Below are 18,601 nucleotides of genomic sequence, written 5' to 3' on the forward strand. Positions count from 1 at the left end.
AGACTTTGTAAAGTGGAAATGCATCCGTGTGAGGATAGGGATGAAAAAGCAGGGGTGTGAGAGGATAGGGATGAGAGAGCAGGGGTGTGAGAGGATAGGGATGAGAGAGCAGGGGTGTGAGAGGATAGGGATGAGAGAGCAGGGGTGTGAGGATAGGGATGAGAGAGCAGGGGTGTGAGAGGATAGGGATGAGAGAGCAGGGGTGTGAGGATAGGGATGAGAGAGCAGGGGTGTGAGAGGATAGGGATGAGAGAGCAGGGGTGTGAGAGGATAGGGATGAGAGAGCAGGGGTGTGAGGATAGGGAAGAGAGAGCAGGGGTGTGAGAGGATAGGGATGAGAGAGCAGGGGTGTGAGGATAGGGAAGAGAGAGCAGGGGTGTGAGGGTAGGAGATTGGATTTGGCCTCCGATAAGATTTTGTATTGGTTTATGATTTCCATGTGTTCTTTACAGAGACAGATCTCATCCTGTGACTCCTTTTCCTTACAGATTATAATGGAGGCCTGGGAGAAGGGGCTGAACCCTAAAGGCAACGCCACAAACCCCAGTAACTGGGATTTCAGCAACTCCTTCTTCTTTGCTGGGACTGTTATCACTACTATAGGTAAGTACCTGATGGCGGTCACCTATGGAGTCTGAGGAAGCGGTGACCTGGCGAAGCCAAACGAGTCATTACAGGAAAGACACCAAAAACAGATTCATCAGCAGCGGCAGAAGATCCCTACTCACTGATGGTTTCTAGTTAGTCGAATGTTTTAGACTTTAAGGTTTCAGTTAAATGTAAGTAATGAGAGGTCAGAGGTCATAGTGTCATCATAGTATCATACACCCATCAGAGGTCATAGTATCATCATAGTATCATACACCCATCAGAGGTCATAGTGTCATCATAGTATCATACACCCATCAGAGGTCATAGTGTCATCATAGTATCATACACCCATCAGAGGTCATAGTATCATCATAGTATCACACACCCATCAGAGGTCATAGTGTCATCATAGTATCATACACCCATCAGAGGTCATAGTGTCATCATAGTATCATACACCCATCAGAGGTCATAGTATCATCATAGTATCATACACCCATCAGAGGTCATAGTGTCATCATAGTATCATACACCCATCAGAGGTCATAGTGTCATCATAGTATCATACACCCATCAGAGGTCATAGTGTCATCATAGTATCATACACCCATCAGAGGTCATAGTATCATCATAGTATCATACACCCATCAGAGGTCATAGTGTCATCATAGTATCATACACCCATCAGAGGTCATAGTATCATCATAGTATCATACACCCATCAGAGGTCATAGTGTCATCATAGTATCATACACCCATCAGAGGTCATAGTGTCATCATAGTGTCATACACCCATCAGAGGTCATAGTATCATCATAGTGTCACACACCCATCAGAGGTCATAGTATCATCATAGTGTCACACACCCATCAGAGGTCATAGTATCATCATAGTATCACACACCCATCAGAGGTCATAGTGTCATCATAGTATCACACACCCATCAGAGGTCATAGTGTCATCATAGTATCATACACCCATCAGAGGTCATAGTATCATCATAGTATCATACACCCATCAGAGGTCATAGTATCATCATAGTGTCACACACCCATCAGAGGTCATAGTATCATCATAGTATCATACACCCATCAGAGGTCATATCATGCCCCGATCCCCGTTGATCTTGCACTTTCCTCTTGGTCCTCAGGTTACGGTAACCTCTACCCCAGCACGATGGGGGGTCAGGTGTTCTGCGTCTTCTACGCCCTCTTCGGGATCCCCCTGAATGTCGCCTTCCTCAACCAGATTGGTAAAGGATTGAACGCTCATCTCCTCGCCCTGGGCCGCTGCTCGCAGGAACCCGAAGGCTCCGGGGTAATTATTCTGCTCTATCATGGGATGTGAGGGAACATTGCTCTGCACCGGAGCTGCAGACACTATACATATCCGGCTGTAGTCTGTAACCATGGAAACACACAGCCTTGGCCAGAACTGTGCACATAGTAGTAGATGCATCCTGCTCTATCCTGACCATAAGTTTCTGCCCCCCCAGGTGATGAAGGTGATGATCATGGGCCTGTTCCTCACCACCGGCTCGCTCCTCTTCCTCGTCTTCCCCCCCATGATCTTCAGCTACGTGGAGGGCTGGAGCTACGGAGAGGGATTCTACTTCGCCTTCATCACACTCAGCACCATCGGCTTTGGAGATTACGTCCTGGGTAAGAATCAGCTGAGCTCCTGCTACAAGTGACAGAAGAGGAGAACTTCACAAAAGCCTCCGAGCGGGTCCTGGATGTCCCTTCACTAGGACCCAAACCTTTCCATGTGTCACATGGAAGGATAGAAGAGTGTAGACATATCATTATCCAAAAGATGGAAGGAGGACAGAGGAGTCTGGAGGAGGAGGACAGAGGAGTCTGGAGGAGGAGGAGGACAGAGGGGTCTGGAGGAGGAGGAGGACAGAGGAGTCTGGAGGAGGAGGAGGACAGAGGAGTCTGGAGGAGGGGGAGGACAGAGGAGTCTGGGGGAGGAGGAGGAGGGACAGGGGAGTCTGGGGGAGGAGGAGGAGGGACAGGGGAGTCTGGGGGAGGAGGAGGAGGGACAGGGGAGTCTGGACGGGGAGGAGGAGGAGGGACAGGGGAGTCTGGACGAGGAGGAGGAGGGACAGGGGAGTCTGGACGAGGAGGAGGAGGGACAGGGGAGTCTGGACGAGGAGGAGGAGGGACAGGGGAGTCTGGACGAGGAGGAGGAGGGACAGGGGAGTCTGGACGAGGAGGAGGAGGGACAGGGGAGTCTGATGGAGAACAAAGGTGTCTTGTGGCTGAGCCTTTGGTTGTGTGGGAAAGTTGGGGAAGAATTAGAATTGCAGGTTTGGTTGTGACTAGAGGAGTGATGTATTGTACTTGTTCTCCTGCTGTCACCAGGTACGGATCCTAACAAGCATTACATCTCCATCTACCGCAGTCTGGCGGCGCTGTGGATCATCTTCGGCCTGGCCTGGCTCGCCATGGTCTTCAATCTGGTGGCAGAGATGGTGGAGAAGCTCGTCCAACTGCGGATGCACAAAGCTCATGTCATGAGGGAGGAGGCGGCTGTGAAGACAGAGGAGCGGAGGGTCCGCATCTAGGCCCCGCGAGGGACACAATCCGCTCACTTATAAGGTCACATGACTTTCCTAAACTTAGGAGACACCGAGGCCAAAGCGCCAAGAAGCCCCTCATAGATGTCATCAGATGTGCTGACACATGTCCAGCTTTCTTCAGAAGGATATCACTGCCGCATCCAGTGACATCACCGCATTGCTCTAGGAGACCCCTCACATGTCACCAGACAGCGGAGATGAACACTTTATCTGGAGGCCACTGCTGCAGGACAACCCTGTGGGGAGGAGAAGACCCCACACTGGTCCCATCAGACAAAATACATCACGGGGCAGAGGGACAGGAGGCTTCCCCCAAACATGTCCACATGACAGGACCTCCCTATGTCACGGTCTATATGTTTATTGTACAGCATAGGGTTGGGGGTTATAGTACATTTGCACCGGGTGGGAGTATCTGTTCCTTCTCTGTGTCCAGGATTTCTGGACTTTTCTTTCTAGTTGTAGTTCTGACTCGGAGACGTCTCATCACCTTCTCATTAATAAAACTTTTCCTATCTCCTCCTTTCAGTGTAATTTCAGCCACTAGGGGGCAGAGATCTGAATACAGACATCACCTATGGTCATTGTTGTCTATCCTCTTCTCTATAGCGCAGCAGATGATCGGCCTCTCTGTCCCCTTACACGCAGCAGATGATCGGCCTCGCCGTCCCCTTTCACGGAGCAGACGATCGGCCTCGCCGTCCCCTTTCACGGAGCAGATGATCGGCCTCGCTGTCCCCTTTCACGGAGCAGATGATCGGCCTCGCCGTCCCCTTATACGGAGCAGATGATCGGCCTCGCTGTCCCCTTACACGCAGCAGATGATCGGCCTCGCCGTCCCCTTTCACGAAGCAGATGATCGGCCTCGCCGTCCCCTTACACGCAGCAGATGATCGGCCTCGCTGTCCCCTTTCACGGAGCAGATGATCGGCCTCGCCGTCCCCTTACACGCAGCAGATGATCGGCCTCGCTGTCTCCTTACACGCAGCAGATGATCGGCCTCGCTGTCTCCTTACACGCAGCAGATGATCGGCCTCGCTGTCTCCTTACACGCAGCAGATGATCGGCCTCGCTGTCCCCTTACACGAAGCAGATGATCGGCCTCGCTGTCCCCTTACACGAAGCAGATGATCGGCCTCGCCGTCCCCTTTCACGGAGCAGATGATCGGCCTCGCTGTCTCCTTACACGCAGCAGATGATCGGCCTCGCTGTCCCCTTACACGCAGCAGATGATCGGCCTCGCTGTCCCCTTACACGCAGAAGATGATCGGCCTCGCTGTCCCCTTACACGCAGCAGATGATCGGCCTCGCTGTCCCCTTACACGAAGCAGATGATCGGCCTCGCTGTCCCCTTACACGCAGCAGATGATCGGCCTCGCTGTCCCCTTACACGAAGCAGATGATCGGCCTCGCTGTCCCCTTACACGAAGCAGATGATCGGCCTCGCCATCCCCTTTCACGGAGCAGATGATCGGCCTCGCTGTCTCCTTACACGCAGCAGATGATCGGCCTCGCTGTCCCCTTACACGCAGCAGATGATCGGCCTCGCTGTCCCCTTACACGCAGAAGATGATCGGCCTCGCCGTCTCCTTACACGCAGCAGATGATCGGCCTCTCTGTCTCCTTACACGGAGCAGATGATCGGCCTCGCTGTCCCCTTACACGCAGCAGACGATTGGCCTCGTTTTCTCCTTACACGCAGCAGATGATCGGCCTCGCTGTCCCCTTACACGCAGCAGACGATTGGCCTCGTTTTCTCCTTACACGAAGCAGATGATCGGCCTCCCCGTCCCCTTACACGCAGCAGATGATCGGCCTCGCTGTCTCCTTACACGCAGCAGATGATCGGCCTCGCCGTCCCCTTAGACGCAGCAGATGATCGGCCTCGCTGTCCCCTTACACGCAGCAGATGATCGGCCTCGCCGTCTCCTTACACGCAGCAGATGATCGGCCTCTCTGTCTCCTTACACGCAGCAGATGATCTGCCTCGCTGTCCCCTTACACGCAGCAGATGATCGGCCTCGCTGTCCCCTTACACGCAGCAGATGATCTGCCTCGCTGTCCCCTTACACGCAGCAGATGATCGGCCTCGCTGTCCCCTTACACGCAGCAGATGATCGGCCTCGCTGTCCCCTTACACGCAGCAGATGATCGGCCTCCCCGTCCCCTTACACGCAGCAGATGATCGGCCTCGCTGTCCCCTTACACGCAGCAGATGATCGGCCTCCCCGTCCCCTTACACGGAGCAGACGATCGGCCTCGCTGTCTCCTTACACGCAGCAGATGATCGGCCTCGCCGTCCCCTTACACGAAGCAGATGATCGGCCTCGCTGTCCCCTTACACGCAGCAGATGATCGGCCTCGCTGTCTCTTTACACGCAGCAGATGATCGGCCTCGCTGTCTCCTTACACTCGTGTCACCAGCACCTTATACATCACCACTGTGACCAATGCGGAGCAGAAGAGGTTAAAGCTCAGCCTGAGAAGTGAATGGAAATGTAAAGCATCTGCTGGGAGATAACGGGAGACAAACATCACTAAACATCTGCTGATCCCCGCAATCCCCGCGCCTCGCTGCTCCCTGTATTTGTCTTGTAACACATTCATTACAATTATCCTTCCTGCATTACACACCATTAATAGACGCTACGGACATCAATCACCAGAGGAGGCGACAGCGAGGAGAGCGCCCCCAGAGGACACGGGCACCACCTGCACCGCAGTCTGGGGGACAGGACAGGGACACTCTGGCACTTGGGGGACAGGACAGGGACACGCTGACACTTGGGGGGACAGGACAGGGACACTCTGGCACTTGGGGGACAGGACAGGGACACTCTGGCACTTGGGGGACAGGACAGGGACACGCTGACACTTGGGGGACAGGACAGGGACACGCTGACACTTGGGGGACAGGACAGGGACACGCTGACACTTGGGGGACAGGACATGGACACTCTGGCACTTGGGGGACAGGACAGGGACACGCTGACACTTGGGGGGACAGGACAGGGACACTCTGGCACTTGGGGGACAGGACAGGGACACGCTGGCACTTGGCGGACACGATAGGGACACGTTGACACTTGGGGGGACTGGACAGGGACACGCTGACACTTGGGGGACAGGACAGGGACACGCTGACACTTGGGGGACAGGACAGGGACACGTTGACACTTGGGGGGACAGGACAGGGACACGCTGACACTTGGGGGACAGGGACACGCTGACACTTGGGGGGACAGGACAGGGACACGCTGACACTTGGGGGACGGAATAGGGACACGTTGACACTTGGGGGGACGGGACAGGGACACGCTGACACTTGGGGGGACGGGACAGGGACACGCTGACACTTGGGGGGACGGGACAGGGACACGCTGACACTTGGGGGGACAGTACGGGGACACGCTGACACTTGGGGGACAGGACAGGGACACGCTGACACTTGGGGGACAGGACAGGGACACGCTGACACTTAGGGGACAGGACAGGGACACGCTGACACTTGGGGGACAGGACAGGCACACGCTGACACTTGGGGGACAGGACAGGGACACGCTGACACTTGGGGGGACAGGACAGGGACACGCTGACACTTGGGGGGACAGGGCAGGGACACGCTGACACTTGGGGGGACAGGGCAGGGACACGCTGACACTTGGGGGGACAGGACAGGGACACGCTGACACTTGGGGGACAGGACAGGGACACGCTGACACTTGGGGGGACAGGACAGGGACACGCTGACACTTGGGGGACAGGACAGGGACACGCTGACACTTGGTGGGACAGGACAAGGACACGCTGACACTTGGGGGGACAGGACAGGGACACGCTGACACTTGGGGGGACAGGGCAGGGACACGCTGACACTTGGGGGGACAGGGCAGGGACACGCTGACACTTGGGGGGACAGGACAGGGACACGCTGACACTTGGGGGGACAGGACAGGGACACGCTGACACTTGGGGGGACAGGGCAGGGACACGCTGACACTTGGGGGGACAGGGCAGGGACACGCTGACACTTGGGGGGACAGGGCAGGGACACGCTGACACTTGGGGGGACAGGACAGGGACACGCTGACACTTGGTGGGACAGGACAAGGACACGCTGACACTTGGGGGGACAGGACAGGGACACGCTGACACTTGGGGGGACAGGACAGGGACACGCTGACACTTGGTGGGACAGGACAAGGACACGCTGACACTTGGGGGGACAGGACAGGGACACGCTGACACTTGGGGGGACAGGACAGGGACACGCTGACACTTGGGGGTACAGGACAGGGACACGCTGAAACTTGGGGGTACAGGACACGAACACACTGAAATTTGGGGGTACAGGACAGGGACACGCTGACACTTGGGGGAAAGGATAGTATAACATAACAGAGGGATTTGTGGAAGCTTGAGGAGTGGGCAGAGAAATGGTTGATGAGGTTTAATGTAGATAAATGTAAAGTTATGCACTTGGGCCCTGGAAACAATAAGTATAATTATGTTCTAAACGGTCAATTGGTAAAACTGGAGCTGAAAAGGACTTGGGGGTATTGTTGGAGGGTAAACTTAATTTTAGTGACCAGAGCCAGGTGGCTGCTGCTAAAGCAAATATAATCATGGGATGTATCAAGAGAGGAATAGATTCTCATGATAAAGACATACAGGCTCATTTAGTAAGGGTTAGAATGTCGTACTTTCGTTGGGTTTCCCGACGATTTCCGTTTTGCTCCGAATTGCCCCGGGTTTTTGGCGCATGCAATCGGATTTTGGCCCATCGGCGCCAGCTTGCATGCTACAGAAATGGGGGGGCGTTGCCGGAAAAACCGCGGAATTTAAAAAAAAATCTCGATGGACAACGCACCGCGGGATCGCGACAGGACCGGGTAAGTAAATCTGCCCCATAGTTTTGCTTTTATACAGATCCCTGGTCAGACCACACATGGAATATTGTGGATAGTTTTGGGCACCTGTAAGATGATTAGAGGAATGGGGGGAATAGAATACAATGACAGATTACAAAACCTCTTAAGGAACTCTCCAAATATCTTTTTATACCTAGGCCTATGACCAGGACAAAGGGACATCCTCTACACCTAGAGGAGAGGAGGTTCTACCATCTCCATAGACAGGAGACATCCTCTACACCTAGAGGAGAGGAAGTTCTACCATCACCATAGACAGACGGCATCCTCTACACCTAGAGGAGAGGAGGTTCTACCATCACCATAGACAGGGGACATTCTCTACACCTAGAGGAGAGGAGGTTCTACCATCATCATAGACAGGGGACATTCTCTACACCTAGAGGAGAGGAAGTTCTACCATCACCATAGACAGGAGGCATCCTCTACACCTAGAAGAGAGGAGGTTCTACCATCACCATAGACAGGGGGCATCCTCTACACCTAGAGGAGAGGCAGTTCTACCATCACCATAGACAGGGGGCATCCTCTACACCTAGAGGAGAGGAGGTTCTACCATCACCATAGACAGGGGGCATCCTCTACACCTAGGGGAGAGGAGGTTCTACCATCACCATAGGCAGGGGGCATCCTCTACACCTAGAGGAGAGGAGGTTCTACCATCACCATAGACAGGGGGCATCCTCTACACCTAGAGGAGAGGAGGTTCTACCATCACCATAGACAGGGGGCATCCTCTACACCTAGAGGAGAGGAGGTTCTGCCATCACCATAGACAGGGGAATCCTCTACACCTGGAGGAGAGGGGGTTCTACCATCACCATAGACAGGGGGCATCCTCTACACCTAGAGGAGAGGAGGTTCTACCATCACCATAGACAGGGGGCATCCTCTACACCTAGAGGAGAGGAGGTTCTGCCATCACCATAGACAGGGGAATCCTCTACACCTAGAGGAGAGGAGGTTCTACCATCACCATAGACAGTGGAATCCTCTACACCTAGAGGAGAGGAGGATCTACCATCACCATAGACAGGGGCATCCTCTACAACTAGAGGAGAGGAGGTTCTACCATCACCATAGACAGTGGAATCCTCTACGCCTAGAGGAGAGGAGGTTCTACCATCACCATAGACAGGGGGCATCCTCTACACCTAGAGGAGAGGAGGTTCTACCATCACCATAGACAGGGGGCATCCTCTACACCTAGAGGAGAGGAGGTTCTACCATCACCATAGACAGGGGGCATCCTCTACACCTAGAGGAGAGGAGGTTCTACCATCACCATAGACAGGGGGCATCCTCTACACCTAGAGGAGAGGAGGCTCTACCATCACCATAGACAGGGGGTATCCTCTACACCTAGAGGAGAGGAGGTTCTACCATCACCATAGACAGGAGGCATCCTCTACACCTAGAGGAGAGGAGGTTCTACCATCACCATAGACAGGGGCATCCTCTACACCTAGAGGAGAGGAGGTTCTACCATCACCATAGACAGGGGGCATCCCCTACACCTAGAGGAGAGGAGGGTCTACCATCACCATAGACAGGGGGCATCCTCTACACCTAGAGGAGAGGGGGTTCTACCATCACCATAGACAGGGGCATCCTCTACACCTAGAGGAGAGGAGGTTCTACCATCACCATAAACAGGGGGCATCCTCTACACCTAGAGGAGAAGCAATTATACCATCACCATAGACAGGAGGCATCTTCTACACCTAGAGGAGAGGAGGTTCTACCATCACCATAGACAGGGGCATCCTCTACACCTAGAGGAGAGGAGGTTCTACCATCACCATAGACAGGGGGGATCCTCTACACCTAGAGGAGAGGAGGTTCTACCATCACCATAGACAGGGGCATCCTCTACACCTAGAGGAGAGGAGGTTCTACCATCACCATAGACAGGGGGCATCCTATGCACCTAAAGGATAAGAGGATCTACCATCACCATAGACAGGGGGCATCCTCTACACCTAGAGGAGAGGAGGTTCTACCATCACCATAGACAGGGGACATCCTCTACATCTAGAGGAGAGGAGGTTCTACCATCACCATAGACAGGGGGCATCCTCTACACCTAGAGGGGAGGAGGCTCTACCATCACCATAGACAGGGGACATCCTCTACACCTAGAGGAGAGGAGGTTCTACCATCACCATAGACAGGGGCATCCTCTACACCTAGAGGAGAGAAGGTTCTACCATCACCATAGACAGGGGCATCCTCTACACCTGGGGGAGAGGAGGTTCTACCATCACCATAGACAGGGGGCATCCTCTACACCTGGAGGAGGGAAGGTTCTACCATCACCATAGACAGGGCACATCCTCTACACCTAGAGGAGAGGAGGTTCTACCATCACCATAGACAGGGGCATCCTCTACACCTAGAGGAGAGAAGGTTCTACCATCACCATAGACAGGGGCATCCTCTACACCCAGAGGAGAGGAGGTTCTACCATCACCATAGACAGGGGGCATCCTCTACACCTGGAGGAGGGAAGGTTCTACCATCACCATAGACAGGGGACATCCTCTACACCTAGAGGAGAGGAGGTTCTACCATCACCATAGACAGGGCACATCCTCTACACCTAGAGGAAAGGAGGTTCTACCATCACCATAGACAGGGGGCATCCTCTACACCTAGAGGAGAGGAGGTTCTACCATCACCATAGACAGGGGGCATCCTCTACACCTAGAGGAGAGGAGTTTCTACCATCACCATAGACAGGGGGCATCCTCTACACCTAGAGGAGAGGAGTTTCTACCATCACCATAGACAGGGGGCATCCTCTACACCTAGAGGAGAGGAGGTTCTACCATCAACAAAGACAGGGGGCATCCTCTACACCTAGAGGAGAGGAGGTTCTACCATCACCATAGACAGGGAACATCCTCTACACCTAGAGGAGAGAAGGTTCTACCATCACCATAGACAGGGGCATCCTCTACACCTAGAGGAGAGGAGGTTCTACCATCACCATAGACAGGGGGCATCCTCTACACCTGGAGGAGGGAAGGTTCTACCATCACCATAGACAGGGGACATCCTCTACACCTAGAGGAGAGGAGGTTCTACCATCACCATAGACAGGGCACATCCTCTACACCTAGAGGAGAGGAGGTTCTACCATCACCATAGACAGGGGGCATCCTCTACACCTAGAGGAGAGGAGGTTCTACCATCACCATAGACAGGGGGCATCCTCTACACCTAGAGGAGAGGAGGTTCTACCATCACCATAGACAGGGGGCATCCTCTACACCTAGAGGAGAGGAGGTTCTACCATCACCATAGACAGGGGGCATCCTCTACACCTAGAGGAGAGGAGGTTCTACCATCACCATAGACAGGGGGTATCCTCTACACCTAGAGGAGAGGATGTTCTACCATCACCATAGACAGGGGACATCCTCTACGCCTAGAGGAGAGGAGGTCCTACCATCACCATAGACAGGGGGCATCCTCTACACCTAGAGGAGAGGAGGTTCTACCATCACCATAGACAGGGGACATCCTCTACACCTAGAGGAGAGGAGGTTCTACCATCACCATAGACAGGGGGCATCCTCTACACCTAGAGGAGAGGAGGTTCTACCATCACCATAGACAGGGGACATCCTCTACACCTAGAGGAGAGGAGGTCCTACCATCACCATAGACAGGGGGCATCCTCTACACCTAGAGGAGAGGAGGTTCTACCATCACCATAGACAGGGGACATCCTCTACACCTAGAGGAGAGGAGGTTCTACCATCACCATAGACAGGGGGCATCCTCTACACCTAGAGGAGAGGAGGTTCTACCATCACCATAGACAGGGGACATCCTCTACACCTAGAGGAGAGGAGGTTCTACCATCACCATAGACAGGGGGCATCCTCTACACCTAGAGGAGATGAGGTTCTACCATCACCATAGACAGGGGGCATCCTCTACACCTAGAGGAGAGGAGGTTCTACCATCACCATAGACAGGGGGCATCCTCTACACCTACAGGAGAGGAGGATCTACCATCACCATAGACAGGGGCATCCTCTACACCTAGAGGAGAGGAGGTTCTACCATCACCATAGACAGGGGGCATCCCCTACACCTAAAGGAGAGGAGGTTCTACCATCACCATAGACAGGGGGCATCCTCTACACCTAGAGGAGAGGAGGTTCTACCATCACCATAGACAGGGGACATCCTCTACACCTAGAGGAGAGGAGGTTCTACCATCACCATAGACAGGGGGCATCCTCTACACCTAGAGGAGAGGAGGTTCTACCATCACCATAGACAGGAGGCATCCTCTACACCTAGAGGAGAGGAGGTTCTACCATCACCATAGACAGGAGGCATCCTCTACACCTAGAGGAGAGGAGGTTCTACCATCACCAGAGACAGGGGGCATCCTCTACGCCTAGAGGAGAGGAGGTTCTATCATCACCATAGACAGGGGGCATCCTCTACACCTAGAGAAGAGGAGGTTCTACCATCACCATAGACAGGGGGCATCCTCTACACCTAGAGAAGAGGAGGTTCTACCATCACCATAGACAGGGGGCATCCTCTACACCTAGAGGAGAGGAGGTTCTACCATCACCATAGACAGGGGGCATCCTCTACACCTAGAGGAGAGGAGGTTCTACAATCACCATAGACAGGGGGCATCCTCTACACCTAGAGGAGAGGAGGTTCTACCATCACCATAGACAGGGGGCATCCTCTACACCTAGAGGAGAGGAGGTTCTACAATCACCATAGACAGGGGACATCCTCTACACCTAGAGGAGAGGAGGCTCTACCATCACCATAGACAGGGGGCATCCTCTACACCTGGAGGAGAGGAGGTTCTACCATCACCATAGACAGGGGGCATCCTCTACACCTAGAGGAGAGGAGGCTCTACCATCACCATAGACAGGGGCATCCTCTACACCTAGAGGAGAGGAGGTTCTACCATCACCATAGACAGGGGGCATCCTCTACACCTAGAGGAGAGGAGGTTCTACCATCAGCATAGACAGGGGACATCCTCTACACCTAGAGGAGAGGAGGTTCTACCATCACCATAGACAGGGGACATCCTCTACACCTAGAGGAGAGGAGGTTCTACCATCAGCATAGACAGGGGACATCCTCTACACCTAGAGGAGAGGAGGTTCTACCATCACCATAGACAGTGGACATCCTCTACACCTAGAGGAGAGGAGGTTCTACCATCAGCATAGACAGGGGACATCCTCTACACCTAGAGGAGAGGAGGATCTATCATCACCATAGACAGGGGCATCCTCTACACCTAGAGGAGAGGAGGTTCTACCATCACCATAGACAGGAGGCATCCTCTACACCTAGAGGAGAGGAGGTTCTATCATCACCATAGACAGGGGGCATCCTCTACACCTAGAGGAGAGGAGGTTCTACCATCACCATAGACAGGGGGCATCCCCTACACCTAAAGGAGAGGAGGTTCTACCATCACCATAGACAGGGGGCATCCTCTACACCTAGAGGAGAGGAGGTTCTACCATCACCATAGACAGGGGACATCCTCTACACCTAGAGGAGAGGAGGTTCTACCATCACCATAGACAGGGGGCATCCTCTACACCTAGAGGAGAGGAGGTTCTACCATCACCATAGACAGGAGGCATCCTCTACACCTAGAGGAGAGGAGGTTCTACCATCACCATAGACAGGAGGCATCCTCTACACCTAGAGGAGAGGAGGTTCTATCATCACCATAGACAGGGGGCATCCTCTACACCTAGAGGAGAGGAGGTTCTACCATCACCAGAGACAGGGGGCATCCTCTACGCCTAGAGGAGAGGAGGTTCTATCATCACCATAGACAGGGGGCATCCTCTACACCTAGAGAAGAGGAGGTTCTACCATCACCATAGACAGGGGGCATCCTCTACACCTAGAGAAGAGGAGGTTCTACCATCACCATAGACAGGGGGCATCCTCTACACCTAGAGGAGAGGAGGTTCTACCATCACCATAGACAGGGGGCATCCTCTACACCTAGAGGAGAGGAGGTTCTACAATCACCATAGACAGGGGGCATCCTCTACACCTAGAGGAGAGGAGGTTCTACCATCACCATAGACAGGGGGCATCCTCTACACCTAGAGGAGAGGAGGTTCTACAATCACCATAGACAGGGGACATCCTCTACACCTAGAGGAGAGGAGGCTCTACCATCACCATAGACAGGGGGCATCCTCTACACCTAGAGGAGAGGAGGTTCTACCATCACCATAGACAGGGGGCATCCTCTACACCTGGAGGAGAGGAGGTTCTACCATCACCATAGACAGGGGGCATCCTCTACACCTAGAGGAGAGGAGGCTCTACCATCACCATAGACAGGGGCATCCTCTACACCTAGAGGAGAGGAGGTTCTACCATCACCATAGACAGGGGGCATCCTCTACACCTAGAGGAGAGGAGGTTCTACCATCAGCATAGACAGGAGGCATCCTCTACACCTAGAGGAGAGGAGGTTCTACCATCACCATAGACAGGAGGCATCCTCTACACCTAGAGGAGAGGAGGTTCTATCATCACCATAGACAGGAGGCATCCTCTACACCTAGAGGAGAGGAGGTTCTACCATCACCATAGACAGGGGCATCCTCTACACCTAGAGGAGAGGAGGTTCTACCATCACCATAGACAGGGGGCATCCTATACACCTAGAGGAGAGGAGGTTCTACCATCACCATAGACAGGGGGCATCCTATACACCTAGAGGAGAGGAGGTTCTATCATCACCATAGACAGGAGGCATCCTCTACACCTAGAGGAGAGGAGGTTCTACCATCACCATAGACAGGGGGCATCCTCTACGCCTAGAGGAGAGGAGGTTCTACCATCACCAGAGACAGGGGGCATCCTCTACGCCTAGAGGAGAGGAGGTTCTATCATCACCATAGACAGGGGGCATCCTCTACACCTAGAGAAGAGGAGGTTCTACCATCACCATAGACAGGGGGCATCCTCTACACCTAGAGAAGAGGAGGTTCTACCATCACCAAGGACAGGGGGCATCCTCTACACCTAGAGGAGAGGAGGTTCTACCATCACCATAGACAGGGGACATCCTCTACACCTAGAGGAGAGGAGGTTCTACAATCACCATAGACAGGGGGCATCCTCTACACCTAGAGGAGAGGAGGTTCTACCATCACCATAGACAGGGGGCATCCTCTACACCTAGAGGAGAGGAGGTTCTACAATCACCATAGACAGGGGACATCCTCTACACCTAGAGGAGAGGAGGCTCTACCATCACCATAGACAGGGGACATCCTCTACACCTAGAGGAGTGGAGGTTCTATCATCACCATAGACAGGGGGCATCCTCTACACCTAGAGGAGAGGAGGTTCTACCATCACCATAGACAGGGGGCATCCTCTACACCTAGAGGAGAGGAGGTTCTACCATCACCATAGACAGGGGGCATCCTCTACACCTAGAGGAGAGGAGACTCTACCATCACCATAGACAGGGGACATCCTCTACACCTAGAGGAGTGGAGGTTCTATCATCACCATAGACAGGGGGCATCCTCTACACCTAGAGGAGAGGAGGTTCTACCATCACCATAGACAGGGGGCATCCTCTACACCTAGAGGAGAGGAGGTTCTACCATCACCAAGGACAGGGGGCATCCTCTACACCTAGAGGAGAGGAGGTTCTACCATCACCATAGACAGGGGACATCCTCTACACCTAGAGGAGAGGAGGTTCTCCAATCACCATAGACAGGGGGCATCCTCTACACCTAGAGGAGAGGAGGTTCTACCATCACCATAGACAGGGGGCATCTTCTACACCTAGAGGAGAGTAGGTTCTACCATCACCATAGACAGGGGACATCCTCTACACCTAGAGGAGAGGAGGTTCTACCATCACCATAGACAGGGGGCATCCTCTACACCTAGAGGAGAGGAGGTTCTACCATCACCATAGACAGGGGGCATACTCTACACCTAGAGGAGAGGAGGTTCTACCATCACCATAGACAGGGGGCATCCTCTACACCTAGAGGAGAGTAGGTTCTACCATCACCATAGACAGGGGACATCCTCTACACCTAGAGGAGAGGAGGTTCTACCATCACCATAGACAGGAGGCATCCTCTACACCTAGAGGAGAGGAGGTTCTACCATCACCATAGACAGGGGGCATCCTCTACACCTAGAGGAGAGGAGGTTCTACCATCACCATAGACAGGGGACATCCTCTACACCTAGAGGAGAGGAGGTTCTACCATCACCATAGACAGGAGGCATCCTCTACACCTAGAGGAGAGGAGGTTCTACCATCACCATAGACAGGGGGCATCCTCTACACCTAGAGGAGAGGAGGTTCTACCATCACCATAGACAGGGGGCATCCTCTACACCTGGAGGAGAGGAGGTTCTACCATCACCATAGACAGGGGGCATCCTCTACACCTGGATGAGAGGAGGATCTACCATCACCATAGACAGGGGGCATCCTCTACACCTAGAGGAGAGGAGGTTCTACCATCACCATAGACAGGAGGCATCCTCTACACCTAGAGGAGAGGAGGCTCTACCATCACCATAGACAGGGGACATCCTCTACACCTAGAGGAGAGGAGGCTCTACCCTCACCATAGACAGGGGGCATCCTCTACACCTAGAGGAGAGGAGGTTCTTCCATCACCATAGACAGGGGGCATCCCCTACACCTAGAGGAGAGGAGGTTCTACCATCACCATAGACAGAGGGCATCCCCTACACCTAGAGGAGAGGAGGTTCTACCATCACCATAGACAGGGGGCATCCCCTACACCTAAAGGAGAGGAGGTTCTACCATCACCATAGACAGGAGGCATCCTCTACACCTAGAGGAGAGGAGGTTCTACCATCACCATAGACAGGGGGCATCCTCTACACCTAGAGGAGAGGAGGTTCTAACATCACCATAGACAGGGGGTATCCTCTACACCTAGAGGAGAGGAGGTTCTACCATCACCAAAGACAGGGGGCATCCTCTACACCTAGAGGAGAGGAGGTTCTACCATCACCATAGACAGGGGGCATCCTCTACACCTAGAGGAGAGGAGGTTCTACCATCACCATAGACAGGGGCATCCTCTACATCTAGAGGAGAGGAGGTTCTTCCATCACCATAGACAGGGGACATCCTCTACACCTAGAGGAGAGGAGGTTCTACCATCACCATAGACAGGGGACATCCTCTACACCTAGAGGAGAGGAGGTTCTACCATCACCATAGACAGGGGACATCCTCTACATCTAGAGGAGAGGAGGTTCTACCATCACCATAGACAGGGGACATCCTCTACACCTAGAGGAGAGGAGGTTCTACCATCACCATAGACAGGGGACATCCTCTACACCTAGAGGAGAGGAGGTTCTACCATCACCATAGACAGGGGGCATCCTCTACACCTAGAGGAGAGGAGGTTCTACCATCACCATAGACAGGGGGCATCCTCTACACCTAGAGGAGAGGAGGTTCTACCATCACCATAGACAGGGGACATCCTCTACATCTAGAGGAGAGGAGGTTCTACCATCACCATAGACAGGGGGCATCCTCTACACCTAGAGGAGAGGAGGTTCTACCATCACCATAGACAGGGGACATGATCTACACCTAGAGGAGGGGAGGTTCTACCATCACCATAGACAGGGGACATCCTCTACACCTAGAGGAGAGGAGGTTCTACCATCACCATAGACAGGGGACATCCTCTACACCTAGAGGAGAGGAGGTTCTACCATCACCATAGACAGGGGACATCCTCTACACCTAGAGGAGAGGAGGTTCTACCATCACCATAGACAGGGGGCATCCTCTACACCTAGAGGAGAGGAGGTTCTACCATCACTATAGACAGGGGGCATCCTCTACACCTAGAGGAGAGGAGGTTCTACCATCACCATAGACAGGGGACATCCTCTACATCTAGAGGAGAGGAGGTTCTACCATCACCATAGACAGGGGATATCCTCTACACCTAGAGGAGAGGAGGTTCTACCATCACCATAGACAGGGGGCATCCTCTACATCTAGAGGAGAGGAGGTTCTACCATCACCATAGACAGGGGACATCCTCTACACCTAGAGGAGAGGAGGTTCTACCATCACCATAGACAGGGGGCATCCTCTACATCTAGAGGAGAGGAGGTTCTACCATCACCATAGACAGGGGACATCCTCTACATCTAGAGGAGAGGAGGTTCTACCATCACCATAGACAGGGGACATCCTCTACACCTAGAGGAGAGGAGGTTCTACATCACCATAGACAGGGGGCATCCTCTACATCTAGAGGAGAGGAGATTCTACCATCACCATAGACAGGGGGCATCCTCTACACCTAGAGGAGAGGAGGTTCTACCATCACCATAGACAGGGGGCATCCTCTACATCTAGAGGAGAGGAGGTTCTATCATCACCATAGACAGGGGGCATCCTCTA

The 18,601-nt window shown here is 53.6% G+C and overlaps 1 protein-coding gene across 2 annotated transcripts in view; it reads left to right on the top strand.

Annotated features, from left to right (window-relative positions):
- The window catches only part of KIF6 (kinesin family member 6), an 88,520-nt gene extending 84,863 nt beyond the window's left edge, over window positions 1–3,657 (top strand). For both annotated transcript variants that reach the window (XM_072139759.1, XM_072139758.1), the window contains exons 19-22: window positions 489–603; window positions 1,742–1,908; window positions 2,087–2,252; window positions 2,958–3,657. In XM_072139759.1, coding sequence (XP_071995860.1) covers window positions 489–603; window positions 1,742–1,908; window positions 2,087–2,252; window positions 2,958–3,160 — 651 coding nt within the window. In that variant the 3' untranslated portion in view covers window positions 3,161–3,657. The remainder of the gene's footprint in view (window positions 1–488; window positions 604–1,741; window positions 1,909–2,086; window positions 2,253–2,957) is intronic.
- Window positions 3,658–18,601: the final 14,944 nt, after the last annotated feature.

This window comes from Engystomops pustulosus, chromosome 3 (genome assembly GCF_040894005.1).
Source record: "Engystomops pustulosus chromosome 3, aEngPut4.maternal, whole genome shotgun sequence".
Classification (NCBI taxonomy): Eukaryota; Metazoa; Chordata; class Amphibia; order Anura; family Leptodactylidae; genus Engystomops; species Engystomops pustulosus.